The 12,749-nt window shown below is 38.6% G+C and overlaps 1 protein-coding gene across 5 annotated transcripts in view; it reads left to right on the plus strand.

Annotated features, from left to right (window-relative positions):
• Positions 1 to 3: 3 nt before the first annotated feature.
• PGM2L1 (phosphoglucomutase 2 like 1) overlaps positions 4 to 12,749 on the plus strand; it is a 49,453-nt gene continuing 36,707 nt past the window's right edge. For 2 of the 5 annotated variants that reach the window (XR_009344484.1, XM_059132767.1), the window contains exon 1: positions 518 to 740. Coding sequence is in view for 2 of the 5 variants with exons in the window: in XM_059132767.1 (XP_058988750.1) it covers positions 630 to 740 (111 nt within the window). In the remaining 3 variants the exon portion in view is untranslated. Of the gene's footprint in view, positions 94 to 473; positions 741 to 945; positions 1,063 to 1,141; positions 1,278 to 12,749 lie in introns of those variants that run through there. The other 3 variants (XM_059132737.1, XM_059132745.1, XM_059132754.1) reach the window with 3 other exon arrangements.

Consider the following 12,749-nt stretch of genomic DNA (forward strand, 5'->3'; position numbering starts at 1 on the left):
CGCGCCAATGGTGCACGGAGCGATTGCTGAAGTGGGGTACTGGCGGTGGATACGTCAGCTGATTGAGAAAAGGAGACGCGTGGGAGTGCGTGGGTACTGTAACAAGGATAAGACGCGAGGCAAGAGGCAAATTAAAAAAAAAAAAAAACCCAACCCCTCACCACCCTGGCTGATCCGAGATCGTACTGCTACAGACGAACCGCGAGCGCGCTCTCTGGCTCAGGCTTCACGCCCCAGCGACTTAAATGGGAAGGGGCGGGAAGGGGCGGGAAGGGGCGGGGCCTGTGGCGCTGGAGGTGGGGCGGGGCGTAGGGCGGCGGCGGCGGCGGCGGCGGCGGCCACGACCCAGACATCTGGGACTGTTGTTGTTCTCTCGCTGTGCGACCGCCTCAGTCGGTTCGTGCAGAAAAAGACCTGGAGCTGGTTTGGTGGGAGCGGGCAGCCTCATCCCCCTCTTTTCTGCTTCCCCAAAGCTGCAGCAGGAGCTGGCTCAGACATCCCGTGGTTGGTCGGTCTCCGATGCCCTTCATTGAGGAGGGGGCGTCAGAACCCTGGTGAGCGCATCTCAGGCCCCCCCCAACCCAGTGTCTTCGCGGCCCCCCAGGCCCTCACACCCCAGTCTCGCTGCCATGGCTGAAAATGCAGAGGGGGACCTGAACTCCAACCTGCTCCACGCCCCCTACCACACCGGGGATCCTCAGCTAGACACGGCCATCGGGCAGTGGCTTCGTTGGGATAAGGTGGGTACCTGGTCAGCCCGGCATCAGCCCTGTCCTCCCGCATGCCCTCGCATACGCGGTCCGCTTTTTCCCGACCCCACCCGGTGCTCGGCAGGCTGCAGAGGAGATGGCTCAAGCCACCGGGCGGGGACCAGCGGAGCCGGGCGTTGCCACCCACCTATGCTTGGGCCGCCTCCCCGGGACCGGCTGAGCAGGGCTGCCAGTAGTCTCCCTTCTTTTTGCAGTGCGCGGGATAGCAGTCTCCCTTTCTCACCCACTCCCTGCCCTTCAACAGCACGGCGTCTCTCTCTCATAAAAAATAATTATAATTATCATCATCGTCGTAAGTTAAACCCTTCATAGAGCTATTTCCTTTCTCCTCCCTTGACTTCCTTCTCTGCAAACCTGAAAGTGGTTGTTGGTACCCTTTTTAGATGTCCTTAACCGCTCTCCGCTTTACTTCTGGTCTGGTGTGTTTCCACCTTCTGTCGCTAGGTAGTCACTGGTTTTTTATCACTCCCTGGTATTCTCTAGTATCACCTTTTGCTCTTGAGAAAGGTAAGCGTTCCTTTACCTCTTTATTTCTCTTGCCGGGAGTTATTTTCTGGAACTATCCTTTTCAAAGAATCATGTTTTCATGGTTTCACTTGATGTTCCCGATACGGAAGTGTTTTTGCTTTACCCATTCCTTTTCTTCCTCTACTCCTGCCACCGCCTCGGAGTTGTTGGGGTGATTTCATCATGTGAAGGCATATGTGATGGATCTGTGAAAGCCAGAATTAAAATTCAGCTCTCTTACTTGTAGAAGAGGCCGTTGGTGACTCCAACAGGAGAACATGATCCAAGCTTTTGCTTGTCAAGTGCATTAAATGCATTTGTTGAAGTAGAGAAGGCAAGGTATTTTAAATGGAATTAATAATAGTGAATTAAGGAATTAGTATGGCAGTATGTGAAACCATGTACACAAGAATTTTCTAAAGGATTTGCTTTCAGAAAAAGTCTGATTTTTGCTTTCAGAAAAAGTCTGATTTTCATTAATATATTTAGCAAAAAATATTTATGGAGCATTGGGTCAATATTTTCCGAGCCTGTTAGGGATGAATACTACTGGTGAGGAAATAGAAAGGTTTGACCTCAACAAGCCTTCAGTTAGCAGATAAGACCAAAAAATAAGCAATTACAATAAGTTAGTTATTGTTGCTTGTTCATAGGCATCTCGGACATTCTGTTTTTCCTCTGGAGTGTAAACTAGTGCTTCTCAAAACCTAAAGTGCTTACAGATCACCTAGGGATCTAAAATGGAGATTCATATTTAATAGGCCTGGGGTAGGGTCTAAGATTCTGCCTCAAGAGTGAGCTCCCAGGTGATACCAGTGCTGCTGGTCTGTGGACCACACTTGGAGTGGGAAGACTCGAGAGTGTTGTGATTCAAATATCAAATTAAAGAACTAACTCCCTTATTATAGGATTTGACCATAATATTTTTTTAAGTCAAGTGTGCAGAATTTTTGATATCTCATTAATTACCATAAGAATGTATAAAAAGCAAGTAACTTTAAAGCCATTTGCCCGAGAATAGCTTAGTACAAGAGCTAATGCTCAGCATACAATAAAAACAAATGTACTACAAACTGACTATATAAATGTCTCCAGCATGGAAACCTTACCAAATTGCAAATGAATGATAATCTTATATGTTTAATAAGGTTAGTTGTTTTATTTTAAAGCCATCTGCTTTCATTGGTATTTTCAGGAAATGAATGTTTTTGGGCACTTATGTGTCCCTGAAGAGAAAAGAGGACTCATGAAATTTGAAAACACTTGTAGAATTCCAACACAATTTAATTTGCTAGTAACTACTATGCATGTCACAGCTTTTGATCCCAGCAATAGGAATTTGTTTTCATTGCCATGGGTGAGATCTTTTGTTCTTTTTAGGTGCCAGTTTTGACTATGCTTTTCTTAACGAATCTTTGATTTTTTTTAAAGATTGATTGAATGAAATAATATTTATTAATTGTCTATGCTGTGTCTAGATACTGGGATATATGAAAATATGAAAAGACTATAAAATTCATATAAACACAAAAAATAACACTGGGACAGTATTTGTGGCAATTAAACATTTATAGGCAGTCCTTACAGGAATTCAAAAGTAAGAGTGATCTGTGGGCCAGGATGATCAAGGAAGACTTTATAAAATGGGATACATTTAAAAAGACTGAGGGGGAACCTTCACTGAAAATAGAAGAGAAATTCTTAAATTATTTTTAAAGTACCCTTTCTTTTCTTTTTTTTTTTTTTTTTGGATTTTATTTATTTATTTGACAGAGAGAGAGATCACAAGTAGGCAAAGAGGCAGGCAGAGAGAGAGGGGGAAGCAAGCTCCCCACCCAGCAGAGAGCCCAAAGTGGGGCTCGATGCGGGGCTTGATCCCAGGACCCTGAGACCATGACCTGAGCCGAAGGCAGAGGCTTAACCCACTGAGCCACCCAGGCGCCCCTAAAGTACCCTTTCTATATAAAGTACTAGCTAAAAAAAATACTAGCTAAACCTGTGGAAGATACAAAAATGAAATAGATAGGGATTCTATCTTCAGAGAACGTAGAAGGGAAAATGAAACAAAAGCTCACAAAGGGAGCAACTAAGTGCCCTTGCCCAGGGAATAAATCTAAATAATTTTAATAATTATTTAATAAAAATAAGTAATTAATTGATCCCTCTCATATGGGAAATAATACTTTTAATTGGTAAAAAAGGTGTATTTACTGTAGGTTGATAGTGTGGTTAACCTAGGCTATATCCCAGGGCACTGAAATTTAGAGTGCGGAAATGTGAAATAATGGATCAAACTTACAGCATTTATTATATTACAGGCTGACAACAAATATTGTCTCTTAGAACAGAAACTGAGTTTACTACCTGATTAATATCTCTTTAGTGAAAAAAAGGAACCTATAAAATGTGGCTGATTCTTAATGACTCTGCTTGCCCATATCACCAAAATTGCTAGTTTTAGCTGTGGTAGGGTGGTGTACTTAGAAAAGTCTTCATGAAAAAAAGTATTATTTGTGTTAAACTCTCAGAATTAGTTAATATTTAGACTTGCCAACATAGAGAGGAGCTATTCTAAGCAGAGATAGAAACTTGGTGTACTTAGAGCATTTGTTTCTGCTGTAGCTTTGGGTAAGAGAAATTTTTGGAAAGGTATGTGAGACCATGTCATAGAAGAGCTTTAGTATGTGTTTAGTGGCCTTGAATAAAGGTGTATGTAAGTGTTAAAAAGAAAATAATGCAATGAGACAGGGTTTTTATTGGGGCAGTCTGGAGTACCCCACATAGTTTCTATGCGGTGGCATTCTGTTGTTTAATTTACTGTAGTTCCTTATCTGACCCTGAGTTTTTATGCCTTCAGACTTTGTTAGTTTGTCTTGTCTCGGGATGGATTGACCCTCCTCAAGAAACTGAAACTGATGTCTGAATTCAGAATGCAGTTTTATTAATTTAGGGTATAGATGTAATGTAAGTGGATTTGTCTCTAGTCAGGGTATTTGCTAGAAGTACCATAAGGGAAGTCAAAGACTAAGAAGATTTATAGTAATCATGAAATCAGATCACAGGGATTCAGATACATGCTTAAATGTTTAACAGCATTGGCCAGTAATAAGTAAATGCATCCATTTCTGTGATGGGACTATCCTACCACTGGAACCCAACAAGTCCGAAGTTCAAGGTGTTCCTTCTCCAGGTAATGCACAGATGACTCTTTTAAAGTGCTCTTTCCCTTCTATGCTTTAGGGCTAAAGCCTCCCACTTTCTTCCAATTTCTTTTTTTCAATGTTTTCATCATTCTATCACATTATAGACAAGTCTTGACTGGCCTAGAAGCCAGATTCTCTTTAATATGACAACCATTACCTGTTTCTGATCTACTGTAAATTTTAACTTTTTAAAAACAGATACAACCGAGATACTGAGTACTGCTCAAGTTTGGGTGTGTGAATGTGTGGGTGGGGAGTGGGACAGTACTGGGCAGCGCTGTTCAGTCAGTTGGAGGAGCAACAGCTATAGATTGACGAAATGTGCAGGCAGAGATTGGCCATGGCATTTTGAGAAATAGAAAGTAGAGCACTCTGGTCTCAAAATGTAGGTCTATGTTGAGAAAGGATAGAATGTCAAGCTAAAGATGAGTTAGGTTAGGTTAGGGTTGAAATGCCTTAAACTAGAAATAAAAGACTTTAAGCCAGTGATTTTCCGATATCTAGCAGTGAAACTTTTTCAAGCAAAATATAGCCCAGGAAACTAGTGGTGAATGAATTCCCTTTTAAATCATCATTGTGTGATAGAAAATATATCCAAGAAGCACATCTACAAAGGCGGTCTAGTGTAATTTCATTGTATAGAGACCTGAAGAAGTTGTGGTAGAGTCTGGACCACAGCATCCATCTGCCACCTAGTTCAATCCAAGTTTTACAATACTAGTTTATATTACTCTTTTGGTTCACATTTTTCTAATTAACTTGGTCTTTAATCAATGAAGAGTATGGAATACATATGGTTTTATTAATTTGGGGGAAATATTAGTACTTACTAGTTGAATTTATTTGTGTAATGTTTCAAACTTTTGTAAAATGATCTAAATCTCATTTGATACTCACAGCAACCCTGAATGGTAGGCAAGCCAGGCAGTAGTTATCCCCATTTTTACAAGTAAATAAACTTAGTTTAAGAAAAGGTAAATGACTTACCCAAGGATGTATGACTTTTAAGCAGTAGAGTTGGGACTAGAATTAGAACCTGACCTTTACTCTAGTTTTCTTATTACTGCACTATACTCTATAACCTGAATATTTAGTAAATGTTAGTAACATACCCCAGGTTCAAGGACTTAATTTAAAGCTATTTTATTGGCTTTTGTTAAACCTGAGTAGGATGTAATTGCAGAATAAATGTCATGGAATTTTTTTAAAGAGTTGAATTTGCAGATCAACAGTTTGCTTTAGTCTCCCTGGCAACAGCATTCTCCCTCTGAGAAATTTAGTGCATATAAATAAGGGGTTGAATTTATTTTACTTCTTAGAAATGAAATTCCTTATTTCTTTTTGTTTCCAGACTTCTTACATTTTCTCATCAGTTTCCACCATTTCATCTTCAAGGCATTTTTATTTATTTTAAAGAAATACATGCTTGTGATTAAAAAAAAAAAGTACAAAAGAGAACATAATAGAAAACAATGTTCCTAACCACTTCTCATTTTTTATTTGCTCCTTAGAAGCCATTTTGAGCTGTTTGTTTTTAGTTATTCTCATGGTTACCATCAAAAGACTAAATGATATGCCAGTACCAGTAGTCCTTGACTTAGGTTATTATTTTTTTTTAAGATTTTATTTATTTACTTGAGAGAGAGACAGTGAGAGAGAGCATGAACGAGGAGAAGGTCAGAGAGAGAAGCAGACTCCCCATGGAGCTGGGAGTCTGATGCGGGACTCGATCCCGGGACTCCAGGATCATGACCTGAGCAATCGTCCAACCAACTGAGCCACCCAGGCGTCCTGACTTAGGTTATTATTTGTCAAATATGTGCTATAAAAACTCAGAGCTCACTTACACAATTCTCTATCTCTCCTAAATTTCAGTAGTTACGTTTTAGTTATTCTCTTAAAAGTTTAAATAATGTACTTAGTGCTAACAAAGTCTACAGAACAATAAGCCCAATTCACAAATCAGAGCTCCCAATTGACCATTTATTTTAAGAGGACACTGGCACTGACATGGATGAATTACCCCAATGTAAAGAAATCCCAGATGACCATAGTGTGCTAGATCCACACTGGGCTTCAGGAAATGTGTCTATGCCATAAATAATAAAAAGCTGGAAGATGTTAATGATATGGTGAAGATGGTGTGTTTTTCTGGCAACAACATTTAAAAAAGAAAGGCAGTTATCCATGGATAGTAGAGAAGAAGGGAGGGGAAGAGGGAGGGAAGAGGGTAGGAAGGAGGACCCGAGTAAGCAGGTTATGGTTTGAACATGAAGCAAACGAAAACAGGGCATGATTTTGAACAATGAATTGACAGAGTTTAAGAAAAAATGCATTTTGATCTCAATACCTTCAGGAAACATAGGTGGGCCTGAACAGAAGCAAATTTTATTCAAATCCACTACAGGGATTCACAATGAACAATATTTAGATGATCTTAACTTATGTTTACATTATGTTCAATTTTGAAGATCAACCTGAAGACAAAACATAAGATTTAGTAATTTTTTTATTGTGGCGAAAAAACATATAAACTAAAATTACCATCTTAATGATTTTTAAGTGTACAGTTCAGAAGTGTTAATTATATTACATTGTTGTGAAATGGATCTCTAGAACTTTTTCAGCTTGCAAATCTGAAACCCAGCTGTTATGTAAGTCCCCTTTTACTTCTCCCCTCACTCACTGGTAATCACAATTCTATTCCATTTCTGTGAATTTGACTACTTTAGATAGTTCATAAAAAGAGAATCATACAGTATTTGTCTTTTTGTGACAGTTTATTTCACTTAGTATGATGTGTTAAAGGTTCATCTTGTTGTAGCCTATGACAGGATTTCCTTCTTTAAGGCTGAATAATATGGTCAATCACACTTCATATTCCTTTCATTCATCAGTGGACATTTGGGTTGCATCCACCCCCTGGCTGTTGTGAATAGTGCTGCTGTGAACACAGATGTGCAAATATCTCAAGACCCTGCTTTCAATTCTTAACCAACTGAGCCACCCAGACATCCCACCTGCTTTCAGTTCTTTTAGCATATACCCAGAGTGGGATTGCTGGAACCAAATGTAGATGTTATTGGGATAAATAGGGTTTTGGCTTACTGTGCTTTGTTTCATGCTACTTTCTTTCAGAAATATGTTGAAATTTCATCTAGTCCTCAGTACCCATTATGGGTTTAGTCCTTTTATACCTTTACTCTCATGTAAAAAATTCTCAGGAAGATGAGGAGACAAGTGTTTGAGACTTTCATCTTCAACTGAAACTATTATTTTTTCAAATTAAAAATATACTTAAAACTGGAAGCAACCAAGGTGTCCTTCAGTAGGTGAATAGTTAAACAAACTTTGGTACAACAGTACAGTAGAATATTATTTATTGATTTTTTAAAAAAGTTATCAAGCCACAAAAAAGAAATAATCTATCAAGCCACAAAAACATAGTTAAACTTTAAATACTTACTATTTAATGAAAGATGGCATTCTGAAAAAGCTACATACTGTATGACTCTATATGTCATTCTGAAAAAGGTAAAACTATAGAGAAAAATTTTTTAAAAATTACCTGGGGAAAGGAAGGCGTGAAAAAAAAAAATTACCTGGGGCACCTGGGTGGCTCAGAGGGTTAAAGCCTCTGCCTTCGGCTCAGGTCATGATCTCAGGGTCCTGGGATCGAGCCCCATATCGGGCTCTCTGCTCAGCAGGGAGCCTGCTTCCCTTCCTCTCTCTCTACCTCCCTCTCTGCCTACTTGTGATCTCTGTCTGTCAAATAAATAAATAAAATCTTAAAAAAAAAATTACCTGGGGAAAGGAAGGAGCACAAGGGATTTTTAGAGCAGTTAAGCTATACTTGTTTGATACTGTAATGTGCAATACATTATGTATTTGTTACTACCCATATGTAAACTATGGACTTTAGTTCATAGTATTGGATCAATATTGGATCAATTACAACAAATGTACCACACTAATACAAGATGTTCACAACAGGGGAAACTGAAGAGAACACCTTGTACTATCTGCTCAATTTTCTTTTTATTTATTTATTTGACACAGAGAGAAATCACAAGTAGGCAGAGAGACAGGCAGAGTAGGGGAAGGAGGCTCCCTGCCAAGCAGAGAGCCGGATGCGGGGCTCAATCCCAGGACTCTGAGACCATGAACTGAGCCCAAGGCAGAGGCTTAACCCTGAACTACCCAGGTGCCCCTATCTTTTCTTTCTTAAAGGATTTTTGATTAGTTCCTTCAAGTTTTCTACGAGGTCATTAGAAAGCCTATGTGGAGGGGCGCCTGGGTGGCTCAGTGGGTTAAAGCTGCTGCCTTCGGCTCAGGTCATGATCTCAGGATTCTGGGATTGAGCCCCACATGGGGCTCTCTGCTCAGCGGGGAACCTGCTTCCTCCTCTCTCTCTCTCTCTCTCTCTGCCTACCTCTCTGCCTACTTGTGATCTCTATCTGTCAAATAAATATAAAATTTAAAAAAAAAAAAGAAAGCCTATGTGGATATATCCTTGATCTAGAATTATTTTCCCTCTATCTTTCCTGTTTAAAAAATCAGAGCCTAGAGAACCTGATGAAAAGGAATTTGTCTTCATTTGATTCTTTCAGATTTTACTTGTAAGATACATTGAACTAACCAAAGAATGTAAGTATTATATTTCACCATTTTAGATTTTCATAGTCCCTCCCTGGATTATCTATATTAGATTTCTTTAATTGTCTTAGAGAGACAGCATGATTTGCTTGTTTAATTGTTTTTACATATTTCATGTGTCTGGTTATTTTTTATAAATATATTTTCCCCAGAATGAAAGATTGATACATAATTTAGTGCAGATTATGCTAAAATATTTTTTTTCATTAGTCAATTTCTATTTACTGCCAGTTAGTACTGAGAGAGTTAATGGAGAAAAGAATATTTTTCTGGTAGAAAAGAAGAGACAGGTAGGTCACCATAGCTAATCCTGCATGGGACCTTTTACACCAGATAATTTAGTGAGCACTGGATCTTACCAAACAAAACTATGGCATGGTCATATCAAATGTCCTGAAGAATATGAAAATTATAATGTAAATGAAAAATCCTATGCTTAGATACATAGGCCTTTTAGCTTTCAGCTAATCATAAGATCTCTTTAATGTAAATAGTGGTTTTATTTTATGGTTTCTGCTTCACATTTTTCTCTGCCTTCAGCTCGGGTCATGATCTCAGGGTCCTGGGATCGAGCCCCACGTCGGGCTCTCTGCTCAGCAGGGAGCCTGCTTCCCTTCCTTTCTCTCTGCCTACTTGTGATCTGTCTGTCAAATAAATAAATAAAAATCTTAAAAAAAAAAACCAAAAACTTAATAATAGGCTTCTTTTCACCAGAAGCCTTAATGATAACATAATTGAATAACACATATTTTGTATGTTATATGTATTACAAAATATATTCTTACAAAAGAATAAAGCTAGACAAAAGAAAATCATAAAGGGAAAATAAATTCACAATTTTGTACTGATTTTACTAAAAAAAATTTGCATATAAGTGGACCTGCTCAGTTCAAACGTGTGTTGTTCAAAGGTTGATTGTATATATAAATTAAACCATCATGCTGTGTATCTTAAACTTACAGTGATGTCAGTTGTTTCTCAGTAAAACAGGAACAAAAAACATATATATAGATCTATATGTATTGAAAGGAAATCCAAGATATATTAAGTGAAATAAGCAAGTTGCAGAACAGTTTGTGCCATATGATACCCTATATATAAAAAAAAAAAAGAAAGCAAAACTCTCTCCAGTAAAGATCTGGAAGGATACATCACAACAGTACTGGCTCCCCCTACAGGAGGGGCCAGGGACGGATGGTAATAGTCAAAGACCTGTTTAGCTTTATACGAATTATTAGGTTTTTTTTTTTAAAAGATTTTATTTATTTATTGATGGAGACACAGCAAGAGAGGGAACACAAGCAGGGAAGGTGGGAAAGGGAGAAGCAGGTTTCCTATTGAGCAGGGGACCCAATGTGGGGCTCCATTGGAGGACTTTGGGATCGTGACCTGATCTGAAGGCAGACACTTAATGGCTGAGCCACTGAGGCGCCCCTGTATTATTAGTATTTTATTAAGTAGGAAAATGTATGAATATAGTTCAAAATTAATAATAATATTTAAAATACAAATAAAGAGGGGCACCAAGGTAGCTCAACTTTTTAAGCATCTGACTCTTCATCTCAGCTCGAGTCTTAATCTCAGGGTGGTGAGTTCAAGCCCTGCATTGGGCTCCATGCTGGGTTTGAAGCCTACTTAAAAAATAAAATAAGATACAAATGGGGCACCTGGGTGGCTCAGTTGTTAAGCATCTGCCTTGGGCTCAGGTCATGATCCCAAGGTCCTGGGATCGGCCCCGAATTGGGCTCCATGCTCAGCGGAGAGCCTGCTTCTCCCTCTCCCACTCCCTCTGCTTGTATTCCCTTTCTCACTGTGTCTCTATCAAATAAATAAATCTTTTTTAAAAAGTGATACAAGTAAAGAACAATTAATGGTCAATTATCTGACACTGCTTTTTAAGAGCCATAGAAATTGAAAGTCAGGAAGACTACGTAACAAATAGAATTGGAGCTGGGCCTTGAAGAATAAATAAGATAGAAATAGATGATGAATATGGACAGGAAATTTAAGGTGGGAGAAATAGAAAAATAAAATGGAAAACGAAACTGATCAGGGAAATGAAACTGAATGGGCAGTGTACAAAAGAATAATGAAGTTTTTTTTTTTTAAATTTTAGCTCAAGTATAGTGTATGGACTGCTGTGGCAGTGAAGATTACATAAAGGAGGAGCTCCTGGGTGTCATCTGCATTTGGCCCAGGGCTAGATCCCAGGGTTGAGCTCTCTGCTCAGTGGGAAGTCTGCTTCTCCCTCTCCCAATGACCCTCCTCTTGCTCCTGACCTCATTGGCGGTGCTCTCTCTCTCAAAGGAATAAATTTTTTAAAAACAATCTAAAAAAAAAAAAAAAAGATTACGTAAAGGAAAAAGGAAATCTCTTGTTTATTGAGTGATCATGTGCCAGCTATCCAGATATGTTAATAGATGCTTTCATAAAAAAAAAAAAAAAAAAAAAAACCCAAAACTCTTAATCTTTCAAGGATTGTTTGAGGTAGTTATTCCCATTTTTTTTTTTTTAACCCTGTATCCAAACTTAGATTCAGAGAAATGGAGAGAGTATTTCAATCTGAAAATATTTTGATCTCTGGCTTTTGGAACCTAATTCCTAACCTTTATATTTGATATAAATGGAACTGGGCTTTAGTGTTGGTTCTTGGCTGATTAGTCTGGCAGTATGTAATTAGGATGAGATGGGTTGGAGATGTGGAGGGTAGCCTGGAGACTCTTCTAGAATTATGGGTAACAGAGTTTTACATTAGGATGATTATAGAGCCTTCCAATGAATTAAAGAAGTAATGAGCCTTTTTAATAAATTGACCTCTCCTTTGTAAAAACACAGAATGAGGGGTGCCTGGGTGGCTCAGTGGGTTAAAGCCTCTGCCTTCGGCTCAGGTTATGATCTTGTGATCTCTCTGTCTCTGTCAAATAAATAAACAAAATCTTAAAAAAAAATAAATGAAAATACAGAATGATAAGCATCTCCTATTTTGTTACAATATTTTGCTAAATTTGAATCCGATCTCCTTTTTAAAGAAATAAATTACAGGTTCAGTTTAAATTCCCATATCCACTTAACTGATCCCATTTTCCTCTCCTTCCATTTTTCTCCGAAGTAAACAAGGCATATCTAAGAATACTAGAGTTTTGTCTAAATTTCCTCTTTGGTTGAAAATAGCTTTGTTTTTCATTTAATTCAAAGTCAAGATAACCTTGGAAGCTGAACAGCTCCTTTAAAAAAAAAAAATCACTTGGTCAAAACTATTTCAGTGCCTGAAAATACTCAAATCCCAAAATTGAAGTATTGTGTTTTTTATAATATGTAAATAATATATAATTTTTAAAAATATTTTATTTATTTATTTGACAGAGATCACAAGTAGGCAGAGAGGCAGGCAGAGGAGAGGAGGAAGCAGGCCCCCTGCTGAGCAGAGAGTCCAATGCAGGGATCTATCCCAGGACCCTGAGATCATGACCTGAGCCGAAAGCAGAGGCTTAACGCACTGAACCACCCGGGTGCCCCCCCTTTTTTGATAATACTCTCATCAGGTCCCAATATTCTTATCACTAGTGTTTTACAAATGAGGAAACTAAAGAACAGAGAGGTTCAATTACTTGTC

This window comes from Mustela lutreola, chromosome 1, assembly GCF_030435805.1.
Source record: "Mustela lutreola isolate mMusLut2 chromosome 1, mMusLut2.pri, whole genome shotgun sequence".
NCBI classification, from domain to species: domain Eukaryota; kingdom Metazoa; phylum Chordata; class Mammalia; order Carnivora; family Mustelidae; genus Mustela; species Mustela lutreola.